The sequence below is a fragment of the Scyliorhinus torazame genome, chromosome 12, assembly GCF_047496885.1.
Source record: "Scyliorhinus torazame isolate Kashiwa2021f chromosome 12, sScyTor2.1, whole genome shotgun sequence".
Lineage (NCBI taxonomy): Eukaryota > Metazoa > Chordata > Chondrichthyes > Carcharhiniformes > Scyliorhinidae > Scyliorhinus > Scyliorhinus torazame.
In genome coordinates this window covers 206,241,994-206,268,574 of record NC_092718.1, presented here as the reverse complement: position 1 = coordinate 206,268,574, position 26,581 = coordinate 206,241,994, and the positions used below count along the sequence as shown (strand labels likewise).

The 26,581-nt window shown below is 44.6% G+C and overlaps 1 protein-coding gene across 10 annotated transcripts in view; it reads left to right on the top strand.

Moving 5' to 3' along the window:
* The window catches only part of nlk2 (nemo-like kinase, type 2), a 204,689-nt gene that overhangs the window by 165,837 nt on the left and 12,271 nt on the right, over positions 1-26,581 (top strand). For 4 of the 10 annotated variants that reach the window (XM_072469770.1, XM_072469771.1, XM_072469774.1 and 1 more), the window contains 2 exons: positions 4,871-4,972; positions 8,984-9,061. In XM_072469770.1, the coding sequence (XP_072325871.1) occupies positions 4,871-4,972; positions 8,984-9,061 (180 nt within the window). Of the gene's footprint in view, positions 1-4,870; positions 4,973-7,534; positions 7,629-8,983; positions 9,062-14,339; positions 14,470-26,581 lie in introns of those variants that run through there. The other 6 variants (XM_072469772.1, XM_072469773.1, XM_072469776.1 and 3 more) reach the window with 4 other exon arrangements.

Sequence of the window (26,581 nt, the reverse complement as noted above, 5' to 3'; positions counted from 1 at the left end):
GCAAGTGGAGAGTATTCCAACACACTCTTTTGCCTTGCAGATATTGGACAGGCGTTTAGAGTAGGTGGGTTACTTGCTGCAGGATTCCTAGCCTCTAACTTCTTGTAGCCACTATATTTATATGGGTAGTCTGATTCAGTTTCTGGTCAATGGTAACCCCCAGGATGTTGATAGTGGGAGATTGCATTATGGTAATGCTAATGAATGTTGTTGGGATCTCAGACGAGAATTCAATTTGTAAAACTGAGAGGAAATGTTACTGCACCATAGGCGTGATAACACTGACTCATAGGTATCTTTTATGTTAAAAGAAAATTTTATTTAAACCACATTCGTAACAAAAAAATAGCTTTACAGTTAACCGTTGCATCAGCTCTTGAGTAAAAGAGAACTTTTAACTAACTTCCTAAACCTGCCACTATACTCCAATTAAGCAAACCAATGTATTTCAAATACGACTCCTGAATATAGTTAACAACCAGGTTTTTACTTTTCTCTGTGCAAAATATTTGGAGAGAGAACCTTTCAGGACCAAACTGAAACACCTTTGTTCAGATGAGAGTTCTTGGACAAACTACCTTTTCAGACAAACCTGGTTCCTCCCATTAATACATCATCTGTACCCAAAAAGCATAAGGCATTCTTTGTCTCTTCTTACAAGCTGTCCCTTGTTTAGCCAGGACCAAACACAATACCCCTCTACACCCGAGCAGTACTTTAAGAGTAACAATATTCCATTACCTAGCTATCTAAGCAAGTAAATGGTTCTCCAGATCTATTAGCAGAGCACTTCACCTACCAGCCAATGATGACCTAACTTTTATGACATCTTAATCACAGCTCTAGCAGTCAAACTGTTTGTATGCATCTTAACCCAGGTTTTAATAACATTACGGCAAAAATAAAATCACCTTGTCATGGGTTGATAATTAGATTCCGTCTTGTTGGAGATGATCGTTGCCTAGTAGTTGTGTGTTGCCAATGTTACTTGCCATTTGTCATCCCAAGCCTGCTTATTATCTGGGTCTTGCTGCTTTAATGTAGAAAAGGTAATTTAACTTCTAGTTACAGCTAGTTACTTGTGTATTCTATATATTCTAACACTCAAGTAAGCAATTGATTTATGTACTTAGCTGGCAGGGGTAACAAAGAAGATTTATTTATGCAGCTGTTGTGAATAATTGGCATATTGTTTTGTAAGCACCATGGCTGGCTTGCTACTTCTGTATCTATTCAAGACATCGGAGGAGACGGACGACTTTATTAACAAGCATGGACTTGGGTCTAACTGAATGGAATGTGTTGTATGGGCGTTTTTTGTTTTGTTTTCTTGGCTGTCGCACGCTGGGTGGGTGTTGGGGAAAGTCTGTATATAATTGTTGGTATTTTGTGGATGAAGTTTTTCTTCTGTTTATTGGGGCTATGAGGAATTTTTGAAGATTTATGGCATGATTGATGGGATACAAGGAATAGTTTATCCTCTGGCTGGGCAACGGCGTCTTTTTCTTTTCCCTGATTGGGGGGGGGGGGGGGGGGGCCTGCCTCGTTAGCAATACACAATTCAAAAGGGTGGCAACTGTTGGCAAATACACAGAGGATTTTGAATGCCCTCTCCCCTTCTCCATTCCCTGAGCCAGAGGTGATTATACCTATGGATGTGGAGAAAGCATTTGACAGGGTGGAGTGGGAATACCTCTGAGGTGCTGGGGAGATTTGGATTTAGGCAGAAGTTCATTTCATGGGTGTGGCTATTGTTAAGGGCCCCTACGGCTAGTGTACACACTAACGCGTTGAGCTTGGTGTTTTCCACTGAGTAGGTGTACAAGACAGCAGTGCCCATTGTCGCTGCTCCTGTTCGCCTTGCCGATAGAGCCTTTAGCTATAGCACTCGGTTCTTCAGGGTGATGGAGGGGGATAAGTTATGGTGGGGGGGTGGAGAATAAGGTGTCGCTATATGCTGAAGACCTGCTGTGATATGTTATGTACCCAGTCTCCGCTAAGGTTGAGATAATGAAACTACTGAGGAGCTTTAGCTCCATTTCGGGCTATAAGTGAATATTTCCCGGTTAATCACCTGGGGAGGGGAGCCAATTTAGGGGTGCCTTTTCGCCTTGCGAGAGGTAGTTTCTGGTATTTGGGTATCCGAGTGGCCTCCATTGGCCTATATTTCATAAGTTAAACTATACAAGTCTGGTGAGCAGGGTAAGGTCTGATTTGCAGAGGTGGGATAGCCTTCCACTATTGGTGGGGAGTCCAAACGATTAAAATGAATATTCTGCCATGGTTCTGTTCCCCTGCCTCCCTGTTTTCCTTGCTAAATCATTCTTTGGTAGCGTGAACAAGTTAATGAATTATTTTATTTGGGCGGGTAAGTCACAAAGAATTCACAGGATGCATCTTCAGAGGAACCTTCAGGGCAGCACAGTAGCACACGTGGCTAGCACTGTGGCTTCACAGCTACAGGGTCCCAGGTTCAATTCCCTGCTGGGTCACTGTGTGTGCGAAGTCTGCACGTTCTCCCCGTGTGTGTGTTAGTTTCCTCCAGGTGCTCCGGTTTCCTCCCACAGTCCAAAGACGTGCGGGTTAGGTGGATTAGCCATGCTAAATTGCCCTTGGTGTCCAAAAAAGGTTGGATGGGGTTAATTGGATTATGGGGATAAGGTGGAAGTGAGGGGATAAGGTGGAAGTGAGGGCTTAAGTGGGTCGGCGCAGACTCGATGAGCCGAATGGCCTCCTTCTGCACTGTATGTTCTATGTAAACCAGCAGTCCAGTGGCTTGACGTTACCAGTTTTCTCCTTGAGAAGGTGCTGGAATGGTTGGGGAAGTCAGCTACCATATGGGGGAGGATGGAAGCAAGTTCGTGTAGGGGGTCGAGTTTACACCGCTCCTGTTCTCCGCAGCGAACTTTATCTCAAAAGCGGTGATGATTTCTACATTGAAGATATGGAGGCAGTTCAGGCAAAACAATAAGCTGAGCGTCATGTCATTGCTGGCCCCTATATGCAGCAACCATGTGTTTGCGCTATCTGGTTTGGATGCGACTTTCAAGATATGGGAAGGAAAGGGTCTGGGGTGCTTTAGGGACCTGTTTCTGGAGGGACGATTCGCCAGTTGGGAGTAGTTTCTGGGAAATTTTAATTATCAAGGGCCCATCTGTTTCGATATTTTCAATTGCTTGATGTGGTTCCTATGGGTTGTCTTACTTTTCCCTTGGCACCGCAACGCTCCCTGATGGGGCAAATCTTGTTGTTGGTGAGATCTGGATGGGGGAGCATCTCAACATGGACAGATTATTTCAGTTCAATCTGCTTTGCTGGATCAGGTGAGGGTGCAATGGGAGGAGGAGTTGTGACCATTCTGGATGAAGATGTGTGGAATGAGGCCATTAGTGGGGTGAACTCCACCTCTTCCTGAGCGCAGCTCAGCCTGATTTGGCTCAAGGTGGTACACAGGGCTCACCTGACTAAAACTAGGATGAGTGTCTTTTTAGCTGAAGTGGAGGACAGGTGTGAGCGGTGCTCTTCTGGGCTCGATAATCACACCCACACGTTCTGGTCGTGTTCAAGGATGGTAAGCTTTTGGCACATGTCAGCGATTTTTAACATTGATCTGGAGTCTTTTTATTGGTGGCTATTTTCGGGATGTAGGACTCTGGGGTAGCAGACCGGGGTGAAGGCAGGTGCTCTTGCCTTTGCCTCGCTGATAGTCCGAAGGCATGTTCTGCTGGGATGGAGAGCTTCCGCTCTGCTTAGTGCATCAACCTGGTTGGGTGACCTTATGGAGTCTTATTAGGGGATCGGTGGAAGGGTTCTCCCTGAGGTGGGGGCCATTTATCTCATATTTCAAAGAATTAGTTATCACCAGCTGTCAGTGGGGAGGAAAATATATATTTGCGGAGCTGGGGGTGGGGGGGGGGGGGGGGGGGGGGGTGCGCTAAGATCGTCGTTGAGTGTTGCTTTGGTTTTGTGCTTATTAACACAGTAAATGTAGCATGTATGAACCATTTTCTGGACTAAGGTGAAGTTGAGGTCGTGTTTGTTATCAATGAAGAATCTTTAATAAAAAATTTATTTTAAAATATGTATAAATACAAGCTATTTTGTAGTTGTATTTAAATATATACAGGGGTAATTTATGTAGTTTCTCAGCAGCGAATAAACTCCTGTAACTCAGTTTCTAGAAATCCTAGCATGGAGCTTAGCACAATGTCAACTTTGCCAACTTTGTTTTCTACAAAAAGAATGCTGTGGATAAATTTCAGGACCCTTTTATAATAGAAACATTTGCTATGATTGATGTCACTGATGTGCAGGAAAATACATCTTTAATTTCAATTATAAATCTGTAAAACAAAGTTTATTATTAAAACTCGATACATAGTTTAAAAATGCTGGAGTTAGATGGTGTAATTTGAATTTCTTTGCAAATCAAAAGTATCTTTTTTAAAAAGATTTTTAATTGAGAACATCCAATTCTTTTTTTCAATTAAAGAGCAATTTGGCATGGCAATCTACCTATCGTGCACATTTTGGGGGGGTTTGGGGATGAGGCCCAAGCAGACACGGGGAGAATGTGCAAACTCCACAAGGACTGTGACCCAGGGCCGGGATCGAACCGGGTCCTTGGCGCCATGAGGCAGCAGTGTCAGCGTGCCACTGTGCTGCCCCAAATCAAAAACAAAACTAGCCTCATGTACAAGTGAATTTGTTTCTCTCACTTATAATAAAAGGCAAATTGTTACATCTATTAATAGCTCCTCTTGCAGTGATTTATGCACATTATTTTTTAATCAGAATTTTTCAATAGAAACTTAGATTTCAAAAGTGAAACTTTGACGATCTTAAACAGTTAATTATTTACCTCTGGCAGTTGGACTTGATCACAGACTTATTGGGAACTCCATCACTAGAAGCCATGAGGACAGCGTGTGAAGGTGCCAAGGCTCACATACTCAGGGGTCCTCATAAACAGGTAAGATTTTGCAATCATTAAGCTGTTGGTTTGTCTGTAAGCAGCACTGCTTGGTGAAAGGAAATCATCAAAAATATCCTGTTTATGCATTTTTGTTGATGTACTTGACAAAAAAACCCACAGTATTGTTGTTTGTATGTTGACTTTATGATACAAATTTCACAAAAGAATCCCAGTTTACCAGTGCGGGATGTAGGAGGAGATCGTGCACTAGCTAGCTCCCGCCAGGGCATTTGTTTTTTTGCCTGGTTCCTGGAGTTTTTTGATGGATAAATTCTACCCATATGAATGTCGAAAGGAGCCTATTGTTGAAGAATGTCAAAAAAGGCTGGAACTAAGAAGTCTGCGGGCGGAAATTCTTCGACTGACTCTTGAGGTTTCACATGATGCCTCAGCAGGGAAGGTGGAGGCAGCGGTTGTCCGCTCCTATCACGGCAGACATGCTAATTGGGGTACTGACTGTGCATTTGGCAAGTATTTCAACAGGCAATGGAGAGTGAGGTTTGCAGCCCTCAGTAAATTGAATGAGGCACTGGGCCCTAGAAATGTTGGGAGAACTTGCTGTGAAAAATCATGTTGAGGTGTGTTAAAGGGGTGGAGACGGCTCTGTCGAGGCACAGTGAGCAAATTGCCTCGCTGGAGGCCGAGATCTCGATGGCAGAGAAAAATAAGAGTCCGAGGGCGAAGTTGGATGACCTGGAGAATTGGTCAAGGAGACAACCTCAGAATCGTTGGGTTGCTGGAGGGTGTGGAGGGCCCGAATCCTACTGTGTATTTCTGGCAGATGTTCAGTAACGTGATGGGGGAAGATGAACTGGCAGCACGGTAGCACAAGCGATTAGCATTGTGGCTTCACAACGCCAGGGTCCCAGGTTTGATTCCCTGCTGGGTCACTGTCTTTGCGGAGTCTGCACGTACTCCTCGTGTCTGCGTGGGTTTCCCCCGGGTGCTACGGTTTCCTCCCACAGTCCAAAGACGTGCGGGTTAGGTGGATTGGCCATGCTAAATTGCCCTTAGTGACCAAAAAAGGTTAGGAGGGGTTACTGGGTTACGGGGATAGGGTGGAAGTGAGGGCTTAAGTGGGTCGGTGCAGACTCGATGGTCCGAATGGCCTCCTTCTGCACTGTATGTTCTATGTCTATGGCAGCAGCCTTGGGTGAATGAGCCACTGCGAGCAGTTATCGGCAAGATTCCATAGCTTCCAGGAGAAGGAACAGGTCCCACAGTGAGCCAAAGAGATCCATGATTCGATGTGGGAAGGGAGCCTCGTTTAAGATGTCAGAACAGAGCTTGCAAAGAGGCAGAGTGCAGTTTGGAGTGGTGTACCCGGCAAGGCTGCGGGTTACCTTTGAGTCAAAGGAATACAACGTCAACACTCTGGAGGAGGCTCAGGCCTTTGTTAAAAAGCATGGACAGGGCTCATGTTAAATGGACGCTGTGGGGACTTTTATGGTTGTTGAGGGGAAAGGATTCTGGTTTTTTTTGTATATATTCATTGTTAGTTCTTTAGTTTCATAAGTTGTATGGTGGGAAATGGGGGTGTTCTGTGGGGTATTGTTTACAGTAGTATTTTGGGAAATATATGTCTCCTGGTGAGATTTCACAGTTGCCCCTTCTCAAGAGCACGGTGCATAGCTGAAAATTATATTTTAGTTATTAAATTCTTTGTGGAAAAACCCCTACCCTCAGAGTAATCTTGTGAAAAAAATAATTATGGGTGGATTTAAATGAAAGAAATTGGATTGATATTGCAGACACTGATTTTTAGAAGTTAGTTGACGAGGTTCAATCATTGAACATTTATGATCAAATTACAGGCTCATGGTAAAGTATGAAATTAGATTGAAATTGCATTGTGTAACTACTGGTTTTCTAATTGGTTATGCTATTAAAACAAGTTCACCTTGTTAATTCCCAAATCACTTGTTGATTCCCAATTTTAATTATAAAATACTAGCAGCATAACGTTTTCTGTGAAATAAAAATCATCTGGCATAATCATTGTTTATGTGAGTTTGCTATTAGACACAATTCAATGTTCCATATTTAGGTGTACTCTAAAGTTATTAAGTACTAAGCTCCCACAAATGTTTAAGCAAACAGTACATATATCTTCCCATTGGCAAGATAAAACTTGCAAATCCATCCCCAGGTTTGTGATACCATTGGGAGAATCTGCATTACACCAATAGCATTGGAGTCCATGTATTGGCTCCTCAGTGTTACCAAAACATTGTCAAACATTGTTGTGTTTAAAGTTCCTGATCTTGCAGATTTGACTAGAATTTTTGCTGAAAGATTTTATTTTGCTCTTTTGCAAAGGTTGCACCATTCTAACTGGTGATTGGATGACTTTTTCATGGGTCTGTGGAGTAGATAGGGTTTTGCCCTTTGTCACTACAATGCAACAGAATCCCAACCAACCATTGTAATTAATGGCCCCAAAGCAGTTATATACTAAATGTTAGCACTAGAAACTATCAAAATAATTCATATTTTTACTTAAGTTATGTTGCATATACTAATTTGCATTTTAAAGCTTATCTAGTTTTTTGATTTTAGATGCAGTTCTACCACAGTCATCAATACTTCATTATTGCACTCTAAATTGTGAAATTGAGCTAGCTGTAAACATATTCTAATCACCTTTTTTAAGGTAAATATTTTGTGCGTATATAATTCCTCACTATATTGTGTGCAAATAGTTTGTGTTTGGTAGGTTTTTAATAAGAACATCCCCTTGGTAGAATGTTTTGTGCATACGAATCTGGTGCAATCAGGGAACGTGAGAGGTACATCCATCCTCCACTTCTACCAGGCAAATATTTATTGTACAATTGTTTGAAAGCATTTGTATTTATTCGATATTTTTGTTTTCTTTTGAAAAAGTGCATAGATATCTTGGAACATCCTGACACACAGCTTTCAGCTTCTTCCAGCTTCTGCAATCAGCTTCTTGTGGGTGGCACAGTGGTTAGCCTGCTGCCTCATAGCGCCAGAGATCCAGGTTTGATTCCGACCTCGGGTGACTGTCTGTGTGGAGATGCACACTCTCCCTGTGTCTACGTGCAGGTTAGGTGGATTGACCATGCTAAATTCCCCCTTAGGGTGGGATTACAGGAATAGGGCGGTGATTGGGCCTAGGTAGGGTGGTCTTTTGAAGGACCGGTGCAGACTTGATGGACTCGATAGAATCATAGAATCTACAGTGCGGAAGGAGGACATTCGGCCCATCGAGTCTGCACCACCCTTGGAAAGATCACCCTACTTAAGCCCACAGCTCCACCCTATCCCGTAACCCCATCTAACCTTTTTGGACACGTAGGGCAATTTATAGCCAATCCACCTAACCTGCACATCTTTGGAAACCGGAGCATCCGGAGGAAACCCACGCAGACACTGGGAGAACAGGCAGACTCTGCATAGATAGTGACCCAAGCCGGGAATCGAACCTGGGATCCTGGAGCTGTGAAGCAACTGTGCTAACCACTGTGCCCCCCATACACTGTAGGATTCTATGATTCTAATTCTATGATTCACATGTTTGAAACTTGGATAAATGATGGGGAAAATAATGCACAAGCTTAATGGCATCTTCATTGATCTAAATGGCAGGGTAGACCAATTATAAATCAATACCGGACAAAGTCTGCAAAGCTACAGCTGAGGTTTCGGTTTTATTCAATCTAAAGAAATCTTTGCCCAGAGCTGATGGGAAGTACTGTATATGGAAAAAGCTGGTCTAATGTATGAGAATCATATAATCATTTACAGCACGGAAGGAAATCATTTGGCTCATCGAGTATCTTTTATTTATATTAAGAGGGTTCCTTGTGGAGTAGTTAATTGGAGACATTGGGTTCAGCTTCGTACAATGGTGAAGTTAATGGGAGGAGCCAGGGGTTGAAGCAGTCAGGTATTGAGGATTTCAGTTATTTATTTTTTTACTGGAAGATGAGCTGAGAAGGTATCTGAGAAAATACAGGCAATGATTCTGAATTATTCTGACAGGATGTCAGGTCTCTTTCTTTCAAGCTGTCTCAAAAGATCTCTCTTTCTCAAAGTGGAGTATCCAAGACATCGCAATACGTAAGTATTCCTGAGTGCTAACTATTTAAAAGTGGATGGAGACCTGAGATGGGTTTTGTTATTTGAGTGGAAATAAAGATAACAGTTAAGGGTTATTGTGTATTGAATAGCATTGTTTAAGGGGTAATTGTAAGCTATTCTCTTGTGTGATGTTAAAGATATTTTAATACTGTGTTAATGATAAAATTTGTTTTAGTGTACCATTTCTCTATTTTGCGCAAAATCACTCCTGGAGCGAGGTATCGTTTCCTCCCAGTCCTACAAAATGAAAGAACATAGAACTGTCCAGCACAGTACAGGCCCTTCGGCCCACGATGTTGTGAAATTAAATGAAAATGAAAATCGCTTATTGTCACAAGTAGGCTTCAAATTAAGTTACTGTGAAAAGCCCCTAGTCGCCACATTCCGGCGCCTGTTCGGGGAGGCTGGTACGGGAATTGAACCGTGCTGCTGGCCTGCCTTGGTCTGCTTTCAAAGCCTACGATTTAGCCCTGTGCTGAACAGCCCCCGTGCCGAACTAGTCTGAAACTAAATTCAAATCAATCTACTCCCAATCATTCTAGTGCACTCCATATGCCTATCCAATAACCGCTTGAAAGTTCCTAAAGTGTCCGACTCCACTACCATAGCTGGGAGTGCGTTCCACGCCCCAACCACTCTGAGTAAAGCACCTAACTCTGACATCCCTCCTATATCTTCCACCATGAACCTTATGGTTATGCCCCTTTGTAACAACTACATCCACCTGAGGAAAAAGCCGCTGAACGTCCACTCTATCTATCCCTCTCATCATCTTATACACCTCAATTAAGTCACCTCTCATCCTCCTTCGCTCCAATGAGAAAAGCCCTAGCTCCCTTTCCTCATAAGACCTACTCCACAATCCAGGCAGCATCCTGGTAAATCTCCTTTCCACCCTTTCCAATGCTTCCACATCCTTCCTATAATTAGGTGACCAGAACTGCACACACTACTCTAAATGTGGTCTAACCAAGGTCTTGTACAGTTGCAGCATAACCTCACGGCTCTTAAACTCAATCCCCTTGTTAATAATGCTAACACACTATAGGCTTTCTTCACGGCTCACTCCACTTGGGTGGCAGCTTTCAGAGATCTATGGACATGAATTCCGAGATATCTCTGCTCCGCCACATTCTTCAGAACCCTGTCATTAACCCTGTAACCTGCATTCAAATTTGTCCGACCAAAATGAATCACCTCACACGTAACAGGGTTAAACTCCATCTGCCACTTAGCCCAGCTCTGCATCCTATCAATGTCTCTTTGCAGCCTACAACAGCCCTTCACATTATCCACTACACCATTCTTGGTGTCATCAGCAAATTTACTAACCCAACCTTCAACGCCATCATCCAAGTCATTGATAAAAATCACAAATAGCAGAGGACCCAGCACTGATCCCTGTGGTACACCGCTGGTGACTGGGCTCCAGGATGAAAATTTACCATCTACCACCACCCTCTGTCTTCTATGTGATAGCCAGTTACTGATCCAATCGGCCAAATTTCCTTCTATGCCATGCCTCCTTACTTTCTGCATGAGCCGACCATAGGGCACCTTATCAAATGCCTTACTAAAATCCATGTATGTGACATCAACTGCTCTACCTTCATCTATGTACTTAGTTACTTCCTCAAAGAATACAATCAAATTTGAGGCAAGACTTGCCCCTCACCAGTCCTTGCTGACTATCCTGGATTAAGCTGTATCTTTCCAAATGATCATAAATCCTATCCCTCAGGTCCCTTTCCAATAGTTTACCTATGACCGAAGTGAGACTAACCGGCCAATAATTCCCAAGGTTATACCTATTCCATTTCTTGAACAAGGGGACAACATTCGCCTCTCTCCAGTCTTCTGGCACTATTCCTGTAGACAGTGAGGACATAAAGATCAAAGCCAAAGGCTCTGCAATCTCATCCCTCGCCTCCCAAAGAATCCTAGGATATATCCCATCAGGTCTAGGGGACTTATCTATCCTCAGGCTTCTCAACATTTCTAACACATCTTCCTTCTGAATATCTACCTCTCCAGCCTACCAGCCTGTATCACATACCCTCCTCAACAACATGGCCCCTCTCCTTTGTGAACACCTGAAGAAAAGTATTCATTTATGGCCTCTCCTATATCTTCAGACTCCATGCACACGTTCCCACGACTGTCCTTGACCGGCTCTAACTTCACCTTGGTCATTCTTTTATTCCTCACAGAAGAGTAAAAAGCCTTGAGGTTTTCCTTGATCCTACCCGCCAAGGACTTCTCATGCCCCCTCCTAGCTCTTCTAAGCCCTTTCTTGAGCTCCTTCCTAGCTATCTTGTATCCCTCAAGTGCCCTAACTGAACCTGGTTTTCTCATCCTTACATAAGCCCCCTTCTTCCTCTTGACAAAACATTCAACCTCTTTTGTAAACCATGGTTCGCTCACTCGACCATTTCCTCCCTGCCTGACAGGGACGTACATATCAAGGACACACAGTATTTGCTCCTTGAACAAGCTCCACATCTCCATTGTGCCTATCCCTGACAGTTCCCGTTTCCATCTTATGCTCCCCAATTCTTACCTAATTGCATCGTAATTACCCTTCCTCCAGTTATAAACCTTGCTCTATGTTCCTATCCCTCTCCATTGCTATAGTGAAAGTCACTGAATTGTGGTCACTATCTCCGAAGTGCTCTCCCACAACCAAGTCTAACACTTGACCCAGTTCATTACCCAGTACCAAATCCAATGTGGCCCCGCCTCTTTTCGGTCTATCCACATATTGTGTCAGGAAACCCTCCTGCACACACTGGATAAAAACGGCCCCAACCAAACTATTCAAATTATAGTGGTTCCAATCAATATTTGGAAAGTTAAAGTCATCCATGACAACTACCGCACCTATACAAAATCTGCATTGCAATCTTTTCCTCCACATGTCTGTTACTGTTTGGGGGCCTATAGAAAACTCCTAACAAAGGGACCGCTCCTTTCCTATTTCTAACTTCAGCCCATACTACCTCAGTAGACAGATCCTCCTCAAACTGCCTTTCTGCAGCCATTATACTATCCTTGATTAACAATGTTACTCCTCCACCTCTTATACCACCTTTCCTAATCTTACTGAAACACCTAAACCCCGGAACCTCCAACAACCATTCCTGCCCCTGTTCTGTCCACGTCTCCATAATGGCCACAACATCGTAGTCCCAGGTACCAATCCATGCTTCAAGCTCACCAACCTTATTCCTTTTTTAAAAATTGTTTTTATTCAAGGTTTTTCAATAATTTTTACAAAACTCTCCAAAAAGGATAATAATACAAAGAAAACAGGACAACATACCAACAAAACAAAACAACTTAACCCTCTAAACGATTAACAATTTAACACTCATCCCAAAGCAAAATGGGGCATGCGCCCCTTCCAAGAAAGAAAATGAAATCAGCCCCCCCCCCCCCCCGCCCCGCCCGGGGTTGCTGCTGCTGCTGACCTCCACCTAACGTTCCGCGAGAAAGTCAAGGAACGGTTGCCACCGCCCGGAGAACCCCTGCAAGGACCCTTGCAAGGCAAACTTTATCTTCTCCAACCTAAGAAATCCCGCCATGTCATTGACCCAAGCCTCTACGTTTGGGGGCTTCGAGTCCCTCCACATTAACAAGAGCCTTCTCCGGGCCACCAAGGAGGCAAAGGCCAGAACTCCGGCCTCTTTCGACTCCTGCACTCCCGGATCGTCCGATACCCCAAATATCGCTATCCCCCAGCTCGGTTTTACCCGAGTATCCAAGACCTTGGACATAGCCTTTGCGAAGCACTTCCAAAATTCTGTAAGCGCCGGGCATGCCCAAAATATATGGGAGTGGTTTGCTGGGCTCCCCGAACACCTCACACACCTGTCCTCCACCCAAAAAATCTTACTCATCCTCGCCCCTGTCATATGCGCCCTGTGCACCACTTTAAACTGGATCAGGCTGAGCTTGGCGCAAGATGAGGAATTGACCCTGCCCAAGGCGTCAGCCCACAGGCTCTCATCCAGCTCCTCACCCAGCTCCTCCTCCCACTTGCCCTTCAGCTCCTCCACCGAGTCTTCCTCCGCCTCCTGCAGCTCCTGGTATATCTCCGATATCTTACCCTCCCCGACCCACACGCCCGAAACCACCCTGTCCTGTGTCCTTCGGGCAGGTAGCAGCGGGAATTCCCCTACCTGCTTTCTCACGAATACCCGAACCTGCATACACCTAAAGGCATTTCCCGGAGGTACCCCAAATTTCTCCTCCAGCGCCCTCAGACTGGCAAAAGTCCCATCGATGAATAAATCCCCCATCTTTTTAATTCCTGCCCGGCACCAGCTTAGGAACCCACCATCTATCCTACCCACCAACCTTATTCCTGATGCTCCTCGCATTGAAGTAGACACACTTCAAACCACCTTCATGCCTGCAGGTCGACTCTTGTGCCCTTGGTACCTTCCTCAGTACTGCACTACCCTCAACTTCCTGAACTCCAGCAATGCTATCTCCTGGACTACAAATTAGTTTCCCATCCCCCTGCCAAATTAGGTTAAACCCCCCCCCCCCCCCCCCCGAAGAGCTGTAGCAAATTTCCCTCCCAGGATATTGGTGCACCTCTGGTTCAGGTGTAACTCGTCCTGTTTGTACAGGTCCCACCTTCCCCAGAATGTGCTCCAATTATCCAAGTAACTGAAACCCTCCCTCCAGTACTGCTGCTTTTGTGGAAGAGACGAAGCTCAACAACTTTGCTTGGGGCTGTTTGTAATGCATTCTTGGCATCTAGTGGAAGGACAAAACCTTTCCCGGAAAACGTTACAAGATCTTGATTTATGTTGTGGAAAGAAATGCTTTCTGACCTAGTTCTTCTACATAGATCATAGAATTTACAGTGCAGAAGGAGGCTGTTTGGTCCATTGAGTCTGCACAAGCCCTTGGAAAGAGCACGCTACTTAAGCCCACGCCTCCACCTTATCCCCATAACCCCACCTAACCTTTTGGACACTATGGGGCAATTTAGCATGGCCAATCCACCTAACCTGGACTGTGGGAGGAATCCGGAGCACCCGGAGAAAACCCGCGCAGACACTGGGGGGAAAGTGCAAACCCGAGGCTGGAATTGAACCCAGTCCCTGGAGGCTGTGAGGTAGCAGTGCTAACCACTATGCTGCCCAATGCTTATTGACCAGCAATCATAGTCATAGTGTTCTGGATTACCCCTTACTATTCCATTTGTATGGCTGTATAAAGTAAATTCACACTTGCCTTTCAGGACTGAAGAATCCAACTTTTTCCAGCCTGTCCTCATAACTTAGTCCTCCTGCATCAGGAACAAACCTTCAGAGGGACTATTTCGAGTGCTTGAATGTATCCTTTGTGCAATTTCAAGCTAACCTACCATGAACACTATGCAGCTTCAGTGCAGTGACCTCAGTTGCTAGTCCACTCACAAGAATGAGAAATTTGGCTTTTAAGACCTGCTCAAGCTCATAATTTATGCTAATTAAGGAACAACTTTCGATTGAAACTTTGGGCTGGATTTAATAGTAATAATTGCGCAAATGCTGGCATTCGTAGTTGAAGCATGAATAGGCCATTTGAGACTTCGAGCCTATTCCACCATTCAACACTATCATCTACCTCAACACTACCTTCCTGCACTGTCCTCACACCCCTTAATTCTCTTTCGTACCCAAAGATTTATCAACCTCTGTTTTGCACTTATGGATGACCGGGTACCTACATTTCCTTGGGTTAGAAGGTTCCAAAGATTCTCAACAACTTGAGTAAAGGGGTATTTCTGTCCAAAATGACCAACCTCTTATTCTGATTCTCTGACCTTGTGATTTAGATTCCCTCCCCAAGGAAACATTTTTTTCAGCATCTACCCTGTCAAACCCATAAGAATTTTTCGATTAGATCACTTCTCATTCTTTACTCAATTTCTCCTCATAGAACAATCTCTTCAACCCAAGAATCAGCCTAGTAAACCTTTGTTCTACTCTGACAACTACACCCTTCCTTGGGTAAGGATACCGGAATTGCAAACAGGATTCCAGGTGTGACCTCATCAATTTCCTGTTAATCATCGTGCAATTTACTTAATCTTATAATCTAATTCCTCTGTAACAAAAGCTAATATATTATTTGTCTTCCTAGTTGCTTGTGTCTGCAAGTTAACTTGCTGTGATTCATGCACGTGGACAGTCAGGCCCCTCTGCACCATTCTCACCATTCAAAAAATATTCTGCTTTTAATTTCATACTTTTCTATATTGGACAAAAACGTGACAGGTGGAATATATTCCCCAACGTGTCTGCAGCATCCTCCACACAGTTTGCTTTCCCATCTATCTTCAGCAAACTTTGATAAGCCTACTGATGTTAGGCTACCTGGCCTATTGTTCCCCACTTTCTCCTTTCTTAAATAGTGGAATTTATGTTAGCTGCCTTCCAATCCTTGAACCGATCTAGAATCAGGAATTCTGGAAGATCAAAACCAATTCATCCTCTCGCTGCATCTACCTCTTTTTAAATCCTGGGATGCCAGTTGCCAAGTCCAGGGGATTTGTTATAATTTAGTTCCATGAATAACCAGCATAATTTCTTTATTTTTACTGGTGTCTTTAGGTTCTTCCCGTACGAGCCTCCCTGAACAGGCGCCGGAATGTGGCGACTAGGGGCTTTTCACAGTAACTTAATTTGAAGCCTACTTGTGACAATAAGCGATTTTCATTTCATTTCATTTTCATTCTTGCTGGGACCTTTGGTTCCCCATTTCCAAAAAGATTGGAAGGCGGCTAACATAAATTCCACTATTTAAGAAAGGAGAAATGTGTTTGTGTTGTCCACCATGAAGGCAAACACAAAGTATCTCTTTCTCCATTTCTCATGGCCCATGCGCTACTCTCATTACTAATTTCATTACTCCACTGAAACTGACAACAACTTTGAATCTGCACATGTGCAGATAATGCGGAAATCCAGAAGTTCCTGTTGCCGATTCTACACTTCTTCAAAGGTGTGCCTTTGAGATTCTCCCCATCCCAATGTACAATCCTAAGTAATCAGTGAATTGATGAAAACTTTAATTCTTAGGCTCTTAGTTACGTTGTAAAAACCCTTATAGTTTGAACCATCTTGACTGAAGTGTAACTTATTTTTAACGGTGTACTGTTTATTATTTCTAAACTCTTTCACTTGCCTTGAAAAGTTAATCTTATCTGTGAATTCTCCATTATGATAAAAATACACTTTTTTGTTTTTCAATTATTTTTATTCTCATTTTCCACTTTTTCATCAAATAAATACCCAACAAAAGATAACAACAATAACAAACACAATAGCAATCCCCTAACCAGCATCTCCTTCAACATACAAACCCAAACCTCCCCCCTACATCCCAAATACAAAACAAGAAAGACCAAAAGAGAATCCGACACCCTGAATATGGCTTCTCGGGGTCCTGGTTCGAACCTTACATGCACCACCCCCGAGATGACCTTAAAGACCTCCCTCCAATACCCCTCCAGTTTTGGACAGGACCAAAACATGTGAACATGGTTTGAGGGGCTCCTCCCACATCACTCACACACATCCTCCAACTCCTCAAAGAGTCTGCTCAACCTCGCTCTTGTGAGGTGCGCCCTGTATACCACCTTCAACTGTACCACCCCCAACCTCGCACACGAGGTTGGGGCGTTTACGCTCCGGAGCACCTCACACCACAGCCCGTCCTTCATACCCTCCCCCAACTCTTCCTCCCACCGCTTTAATCCCCTCCAATGATACCTTGTCCTTCCCAGAATCTTCCCATAAATCGCTGACACCACTACCTTCTCCATTCCCCCTGTCGTCAGTACCTCCTCCAACAATGTGCAGGCCAGAGCTATCGGGAAGCTCTGAACCACCTTCCTGGTAAAATCCCGGACCTGCAGATATCTAAATACCTCCCCCTGTCCCAGTCCATATTTCTCCTCCAGCCTCGCAAAACGGCCCCCCAGAAACAAATATTTTAATATCCTAACTCTCCTCTCCTCCCATCTCCGAAATCTCCCATCCCACTTCCCTGGCTCAAACTCGGCATCTCTCTTGAACCCTCCCACAACTTTAAATGCTGCCTCCAGATCTTCAACATCACCACCACCACCGGACTTCCCGAATATTTACCTGGGGCCATTGGAAGCAGCGCTGTTGCCAACGCCCTCGGCCCTGACCCCCTGCACAGACACTCCTCCATTCTAACCCACTGGGACTCTTTCTTCCCCCCCCCCCCCCCGCCTGTCCCCCGGATCCAACTCCTCACCTTTTCAGAATTCGCCGCCCAGTAATAATACAATAGATTGGGGAGGCCCAACCTCCCTGCCTGCTGTCCTCTCTGCAGAAGTATCTTCCTAATCGTAGCCACCTTTCCCATCGCCCCCAAATAAACAAGGTAATCATCATCTCCATCTCCTGAAAATCGCCTTTGATAAAAAGATAGGCAGGCACTGAAATATAAAACAAAAACCGCGGCAACACATTAATTTTAATTGCCTTCACCCAACCTCCCAGCGACAGAGGAAGACCATCTGACCCTGCCAAGATTGCCTTCACCCACCCCACCAAACTAGTAAGATTGTACTTACTATGGAATGGTAGCCCCTCCCAAACCCCCGGCCGCGACACCACCTAGTATTTATTTTTGTCCAAATGTAACTTGTATCCCGAAAAGAACCCAAAGGCTCGGAGCAGTTCCAGTATACCCCCCATCAACACGTTCGGTTCTGACACATGCAATAATAAATCATCCGCATATAAAGACACCCTATGTTCCACCCTCCCCCGCACTATTCCCTTCCACACCCCCAAACTCCTCAACTCGATGGCCAAAGGTCCCTCAACGCGACGGCTAAAGACTACTTTTTAAAAAGTTGATTCAAATATTTTCATTTCTACCCTGTGCTAATCATTTATTTTGCTCCCTGAAGATTTCAATAAAGAGCAGCATTCAATGCTTTTAATTTTCTGCTTTTACAACTGTGAGAGTACTTAAATCGCTGGCTTTGAAAGCAGACCAAGGCAGGCCAGCAGCATGGTTCAATTCCCGTAACAGGCGCCGGAATGTGGCGACTAGGGACTTTTCACAGTAACTTCATTTGAAGCCTACTTGTGACAATAAGCGATTTTCATTTCATTTCATGTGTTTGCCTGCTTAATTGTTTGCCAACATCACTGCTGCTGGCTGCCTGGAGGATCCCTTTTGCTTGGCACCAGATTTTAACTGTTGTTGGGAAAGGGAAAATCCATGCCACAGAAGTTGCTAGATCTTTGTGGGCAGTTTTCCTTCAGTCAGTGGTGAGCTCTGTTGTTTCACAGCTGACTGTAGAATCCAGTCTATTAAAGTCGTTCCAGCCCATTGATGTAGTTGTGGAAGTTTAAAAAAATCCCATGGTGTTATTTTCAACATGGCATGTCCGTTTTCTCACCCAACATTCATCCCTTAACCAAAAAATAAAATTGGCCTTTCAACTCATTTGCAGTTTGTAAGCCGATTGGCGAGAGTAATCTGTTGCTAATTTAACAGTTATTGGCTGCGAAGCATTTTGGGATAAAAAGCAAAATGCTGGAAATTGTCAGTAAATCGGGCAGCATCTGTGAAGAGGAGCACATGTTAATGAGTGACATTTACTGGCCTAGTCACACCCGACTTGGTGGCGCAACGAGGCCGTTGAATCTCACAAGAGGCCTCATGAGATTCCTGATGCTTGAGAAATCTTGCAATATCAACCGAACCTCGCGAGACATCACGATCCTGATTTTGCCCGCACTGGGTGAGATCCAGATCAGCATATTTAAATGAGGCATAGGTTTATTTAAATATGCATGCGCCGTATTCTCCCGGCACCTAATGGCCTGCCCCGCAAGGCTGGACCAGGCAAACGTGGACCAGGCTCCATGGCGCCTGGAGGGTTTCCCAGGCCATTGGAGAGCCCTGGGTGGCCAGGGACAGGGCAGGGTGGCTCCCTGGCTCTCCCTATTGCACCTTGGCACTGCCACCCTTCAGGGGCATTGATAGGGTGCCTGGGTGGCAGTGCCAACATAGCACTGCCAAGGGTCTGGGCCTGAACGGGGCCATGTCCCTGAAAGGTGGTTGAAGTGGGTATGAAGGGTGGGGGGAGAGGGGTGAAAGGCAGATTCAAAGGGGTCTCAAAAAGGTTGGGCGGGGGGGGGGTTTAAAGTTGGGGGTCCAAAAAGGGGAGGACCAAAAGTGGGGTGGGCTGGCCTGAAAAGAGGAGGCCCTCAACGACCCCAGCGGGTGTCCTCGAAGCTCGCTTAGAGATTGGGGCACCTTTTCAAAATGACAGCCCGATCTCTGAGGAGCCAGTCTTGCTGGCAAGTTCTGATCCCCAGTGATGAAAATGTTTCCAAAATCGGTGAAATGCCTAATCAAAAGATGAGATGCTGTTCCTTGAGATTGCATTGAGCTTCATTGGATCACTACAGCAGCCTGAGGATGGAGAAGTCAGTGTGAAAACAAGGCGGAGAATTAAAATTGGCATGCCACTGACCTCCTAATCATGCTTGCGGACTGAGTGGAGGTGTCCCCAAAGTGGTCACCCAATCTGCATTTGGTCTCCATAATGTAGAGGTGACAGCATTGTGAGTGAGCAGCCCACTTTGTACACTAAATTGAAAGAAGCACATAAATCGCTACTTTGTCTGGAAGAAATGTTTCGGGCCTTGGACAGTGAGGCATGAGGAGCTAAAAAGACAAATGTTTGCATGGAAAGGGGTTGGGGGTGACTGAGGAGTAGGGCCAGGGTGTTGAGGGAATGATCTGTTCGGAATGTTGACAGGAGGGGAAGATGTACATGGTGGTGGCATCAATGCTAGTGGTGGTGGGAATGGCAGTGCATGATCTATTTCAAGACTTGTTTGTGCTGTATATGTTCACCTGCTTTGTGCATCTGTCAAACCTATGGAGCAGTTTGCAGTTATGATTTTTCAACTTATACAAGTGAAACTCTTCAGTATACTTATTTTGTGGACTTGATTAGGGTCATCGGACCTATAAACTTGCACGTTATTAATGCACAAATCTGTTAAATTTTCCCTGGTGGCATTGTATGGTGTCTTATCAATGAATAAGCAGTCCTGGTCTGTGCTTTTCGCCATTGCCAATCTTCATTGGGCAACAGTGAGAAATAGTACAGTCACTGTAAGATTGGAAAGGTTTAAGATTGGCTAAGATTCTGGTTTTCTGTTTAGTACATTCTAGTAGTGTATGTTTTATGGAATCAGGCTTTGTGGCGCTGTCAGTTAAGTAGTTTAGTATGAAGAACGGCTACTTGAATGAGATACAAAAATGATGCTGCCATTTGTGGAATTGTGTCCCGGCATGAGTTGAACGTGGCCTGCTTGCACCGCAGTTTCCAGTTACAGATGTGATTAGTTTTTAAGAGCAAGATATAAGACAAGATTACCCACTTCCAAACTCCCGTACTTAGTTTCCTTGCTGCACCCCGTTTTCTTCGGCTGCACTAAATGAACTGGATTTAAAGAATGTGGTAATAATTTTAAATGCTGAAATGACTTGGAGAACAACTTAGTGAAATGACAGATCTTTTTTTAGCTGCACTGTGCCAGTAATTCCTGGCATAAAATGGATAAATTGATAAGCAGCCACATACTCAGGATCTGTGGTTTACAGAGTGCTCTGCTCCTGTCTACAATTACTAGCTATGATGTATTGAAATTATTACTGGCTTCACATGAGAATGGAGAGGTTTTGCTAGTATTTTTCATAGCAAATCAGAGCCTAAAGAAGTGAACACAGATTACCCTAATCAAAGGAATAGTTGTGTCTAGCAAGGTTCATTTCTCTTTTACTGCCTCTGTTGTGCTCCTGTGCCTCATTTAATTATTCCCTGACAGAAGATGAGCAAAGCATCTTTCCCTTGTCTCCACCAACCCTGAACCAGCATGGAATTTTTAGAAGATTGGCTTACCTCTCAGCTAAGCAATTAGTCTGTGCACCTATTTCAGAGATACTCATGTTGAACTTAATGCATGAAAAAATGACCTAACTTGATTGGTGCAGGAATCTGAATTGATATTTTTCAAGCTGGACAAAAGCCTTTTTGTACAAAGTTAGAAGTCTTACAACACCAGGTTAAAGTCCAACAAGTTTGATTCAAATCACTAGCTTTCGGAGCACTGCTCCTTCCTCAGGTGAATGAAGAAGTAGGTTCTAGAATCATATATATATATAGACAAAGTCAAAGATGCAAGTCAATGCTTTGAATGTGAGCCTTTGCAGGTAATTAAGTCTTTACAGATCCAGAGAGTGGGGTAATCCCAGGTTAAAGAGGTGTGAATTGTCTCAGGCCAGGACAGTTGGTAGGATTTAGCAAGCCCAGGCCAGATGGTGGGGGTGAATGTAATGCAATATGAATCCAAGGTCCCGGTTGAGGCCGTACTCATGTGTGCGGAACTTGGCTACAAGTTTCTGTTCGGCGATTCTGCGTTGTCGCGTGTCCTGAAGGCCGCCTTGGAGAACGCTTACCCAGAGATCAGAGGCTGAATGCCCTTGACTGCTAAAGTGTTCCCCGACTGGAACCCCCACACCCCCACTACTTGCCTTCAAACAACCGCGCAACCTCAAACAAACCATTGTTTGCAGCAAACTACCCAGCCTTCAGAACAGCGACCACGACACCACACAACCCTGCCATGGCAATCTCAGCAAGACGTGCCAGATCATCGACATGGGTACCACCATTACACGTCAGAACACCACCCACCAGGTACGCGGTACATACTCATGTGACTCGGCCACGTTGTATACCTCATACATAAGAACACAAGAACTAGAAGCAGGAGTAGGCCATCTGGCCCTTCGAGCCTGCTCCACCATTCAATTAGATCATGGCTGATCTTTTGTGGACTCAGCTTCACTTTGCAGCCCGAACACCATAACCTTTAATCCCTTTATTCTTCAAAAAACTATCTATCTTTATCTTAAAAACATCTAATGAAGGAGCCTCTACTGCTTCACTGGGCAAGGAATTCCATAGATTCACAACCCTTTGGGTGAAGAGGTTCCTCTGAAACTCAATCCTAAATCTACTTCCCCTTATTTTGAGGCTATGCCCCCTAGTTCTGCTTTCACCCGCCAGTGGAAACAACCTGCCCGCATCTATCCTATCTATTCCCTTCATAATTTTATATGTTTCTATAAGATCCCCTCTCATCCTTCTAAATTCCAACGAGTACAGTCCCAGTCTACTCAACCTATCCTCGTAATCCAACCCCTTCAGCTCTGGGATTAGTCTAGTGAATCTCCTGCACACCCTCCAGTGCCAGTACGTCCTTTCTCAAGTAAGGAGACCAAAACTGAACACAATACTCCAGGTGTGGCCTCACTAACACCTTATACAATTGCAGCATAACCTCCCTAGTCTTAAACTCCATCCCTCTAGCAATGAAGGACAAAATTCCATTTGCCGCCTTAATCACCTGTTGCACCTGTAAACCAACTTTTTGTGACTCATGCACTAGCACACCCAGGTCTCTCTGCACAGCAGCATGTTTTAATATTTTATCATTTAAATAATAATCCCTTTTGCTGTTATTCCTACCAAAATGGATAACCTCACATTTGTCAACATTGTATTCCATCTGCCAGACCCTAGCCCATTCACTTAGCCTATCCAAATCCCTCTGCAGACTTCCAGTATCCTCTGCACTTTTTGCTTTACCACTTATCTTAGTGTCGTCTGCAAACTTGGACACATTACCCTTGGTCCCCAACTCCAAATCATCTATGTAAATTGTGAACAGTTGTGGGCCCAACACTGATTCCTGAGGGACACCACTAGCTACTGATTGCCAACCAGAGAAACACCCATTAATCCCCACTCTTTGCTTTCTATTAATTAACCAATCCTCTATCCATGCTACTACTTTCCCCTTAATGCCATGCATCTTTATCTTATGCAGCAACCTTTTGTGTGGCACCTTGTCAAAGGCTTTCTGGACATCCAGATATACCACATCCATTGGCTCCCCGTTATCTACCGCACTGGTAATGTCCTCACAAAATTCCACTAAATTAGTTAGGCACGACCTGCCCTTTATGAACCCATGCTGCGTCTGCCCAATGGGACAATTTCCATCCAGATGCCTCGCTATTTCTTCTTTGATGATAGATTCCAGCATCTTCCCTACTACCGAAGTTAAGCTCACTGGCCTATAATTACCTGCTTTCTGCTTACCTCCTTTTTTAAACAGTGGTGTCACGTTTACTAATTTCCAATTCGCCGGGACCGCCCCAGAATCTAGTGAATTTTGGTAAATTATCACTAGTGCATTTGCAATTTCCCTAGCCATCTCTTTTAACACTCTGGGATGCATTCCATCTGAGCCAGGAGACTGGTCTACCTTTAGCCCCATTAGCTTGCCCATCACTACCTCCTTGGTGATAACAATCCTCTCAAGGTCCTCACCTGTCATAGCCTCATTTCCATCAGTCACTCGCATGTTATTTGTGTCTTCCACTGTGAAAACCGACCCAAAAAACCTGTTCAGTTCCTCAGCCATTTCCTCATCTCCCATTATTAAATCTCCCTTCTCATCCTCTAAAGGACCAATATTTACCTTAGCCACTCTTTTTTGTTTTATATATTTGTCGAAACTTTTACTATCTGTTTTTATATTCCGAGCAAGTTTACTCTCATAATCTATCTTACTCTTCTTTATAGCTTTTTTAGTAGCTTTCTGTTGCCCCCTAAAGATTTCCCAGTTCTCTAGTCTCCCACTAATCTTTGCTACTTTGTATGCTTTTTCCTTCAATTTGATACTCTCCCTTATTTCCTTAGATATCCACAGTCGATTTTCCCTCTTTCTACCTTCCTTCCTTTTTGTTGGTATAAACCTTTGCTGAGCACTGTGAAAAATCGCTTGGAAGGTTCTCCACTGTTCCTCCACTGTTTCACCATAAAGTCTTTGCTCCCAGTCTACCTTAGCTAGTTCTTCTCTCATCCCATTGTAATCTCCTTTGTTTAAGCACAAAACACTAGTGTTTGATTTTACCTTCTCACCCTCCATCTGTATTTTAAATTCCACCATATTGTGATCGCTCCTTCCAAGAGGATCCCTAACTATGAGATCATGAATCAATCCTGTCTCATTACACAGGACCAGATCTAGGACCGCTTGTTCCCTCGTAGGTTCCATTACATGCTGTTCTAGGAAACTATCGCGGATACATTCTATAAACTCCTCCTCAAGGCTGCCTTGACCGACCTGGTTAAACCAATCGACATGTAGATTAAAATCCCCCATGATAACTGCTAAACCATTTCTACGTGCATCAGTTATTTCTTTGTTTATTGCCTGCCCCACCATAATGTTACTATTTGGTGGCCTATAGACTACTCCTATCAGTTACTTTTTCGCCTTATTATTCCTGATTTCCACCCAAATGGATTCAACCTCCATAGCACCGATGTCATCCCTTACTGTTGCCCGGATGTCATCCTTAAATAACAGAGCTACACCACCTCCCTTACCATCCACTCTGTCCTTCCGAATAGTTTGATACCCTTGGATATTTAACTCCCAGTCGTGACCATCCTTTAGCCATGTTTCCGTAATGGCCACTAAATCATAGTCATTCACGATGATTTGCGCCATCAACTCATTTACCTTATTCCGAATACTATGAGCATTCAGGTAAAGTACACTTATGTTGGCTTTTTTACCTCTGTTCTGAATCTTAACACCTTGATCAGTAACCTCTCCTAAGTTATATTTCCTCTTAACCTTTCTCCTAATTTTCCTTGTCGTTGAACCCATATCTTCAACAACCTGCCGCGTCGCTTACCATTAATGTTTTCACTTCCCGTTTTATTCCTTTTAGTATTCCTGGTCCTATTCACTGAGTTCCCTTCAATCACTGTACGTTATACTGTCGCCCTTTTTGATTTTTGACTATGGCTTCTCTGCCTTACACTTTCCCCCTTACTGCCTTTTGTTTCTGTCCCTGTTTTACTACCTTACAACTTCCTGCATCGGTTCCCATCCCCCTGCCACATTAGTTTAAACTCTCCCCAACAGCTCCAGCAAACACACTCTCCCCCCCCCCCCCCCCCCAAGGACATCGGTTCCAGTCCTGCCCAGGCGCAGACCGTCCGGTTTGTACTGGTCCCACCTCCCACAGAACCGGTTCCAATGCCCCAGGAATGTGAATCCCTCCCTCTTGCACCATCTCTCGAGCCACGTATTCATCCTATCTATCCTGACATTCCTACTCTGACTAGCTCGTCAATCCTGGGATTACTACCTTTGAGGTCCTACTTTTTAGTTTAACGCCTAACTCCCTGAATTCAGCTTGTAGGACCTTGTCCCATTTTTTACCTATATCGTTGGTGCCTATGTGCACCACGACAGCTGGATGTTCACCCCCCCCCCCCCCTCCCCAGAATGTCCTGCAGCCGCTCCGAGACATCCTTGACCCTTGCACCAGGGAGGCAACATACCATCCTGGAGTCTCGATTGCGTCCGCAGAACCGTCTGTCAATTCCCCTTACAATTGAGTCCCCCATCACTAAAGCCCTGCCATTCTTCTTCCTGCCCAGCAGAGCCAGCCACGGTGCCATGAACCTGGCTGCTGCTGCCTTCCCCTGGTGAGCCATCTCCCTCAACAGTATCCAAAGCGGTATATCTGTTTTGCAGGGAGATGACCGCAGAGGACACCTGCACTGCCTTCCTACTCTTGCTCTGTCTATTGGTCACCCATTTTCTATCTCCCTCAGTACTTTCCACCTGCAGTGTGACCAACTCGCTAAATGTGCTATCCACGATGTCCTCAGCATCGTGGATGCTCCAAAGTGAGTTCATCCGCAGCTCCAGAGCAGTCAAGCGGTCTAACAAGAGCTGCAACTGGACACACTTCTTGCACGTGAAGGAGCCAGGGACAGTGGATGTGTCCCTGAGCTCCCACATCGCACACGAGGAGCATGACACGTGTCTGAGATCTCCTGCCATGTCTTAAACCTTTGGTTAACTTTAACAATTACAATTTCTCCCCCCCCCCCCCCCTCCCTATAAATAAATAAATAAACAGCGAAGAAAAAAATAAATAAATATACCAATGAAAAGAAAAAGGAAACAGAAACACTACTTACCAGTCACTTACTAGGGAGAAAAAGCACTTCCTTCCCACCCAGCTTCGAATTCCCACCTAGATTCAAATTCCCAAACTCACTCTTGGTTCTGTCTCACTCCGGCTGTGTCTTCTCTGGCTCACTGGGAGAACTCATACGATGCAGGAAAGAATGGCCCGAAGCGTGGTACATTAGCGAGACCATGCAGACACTGCGACAACGGATGAATGGACATCGCGCGACAATCGCCAGGCAGGAATGTTCCCTTCCAGTTGGGGAACATTTCAGCAGTCAAGGGCATTCAGCCTCTGATCTCCGGGTAAGCGTTCTCCAAGGCAGCCTTCAGGACACGCGACAACGCAGAA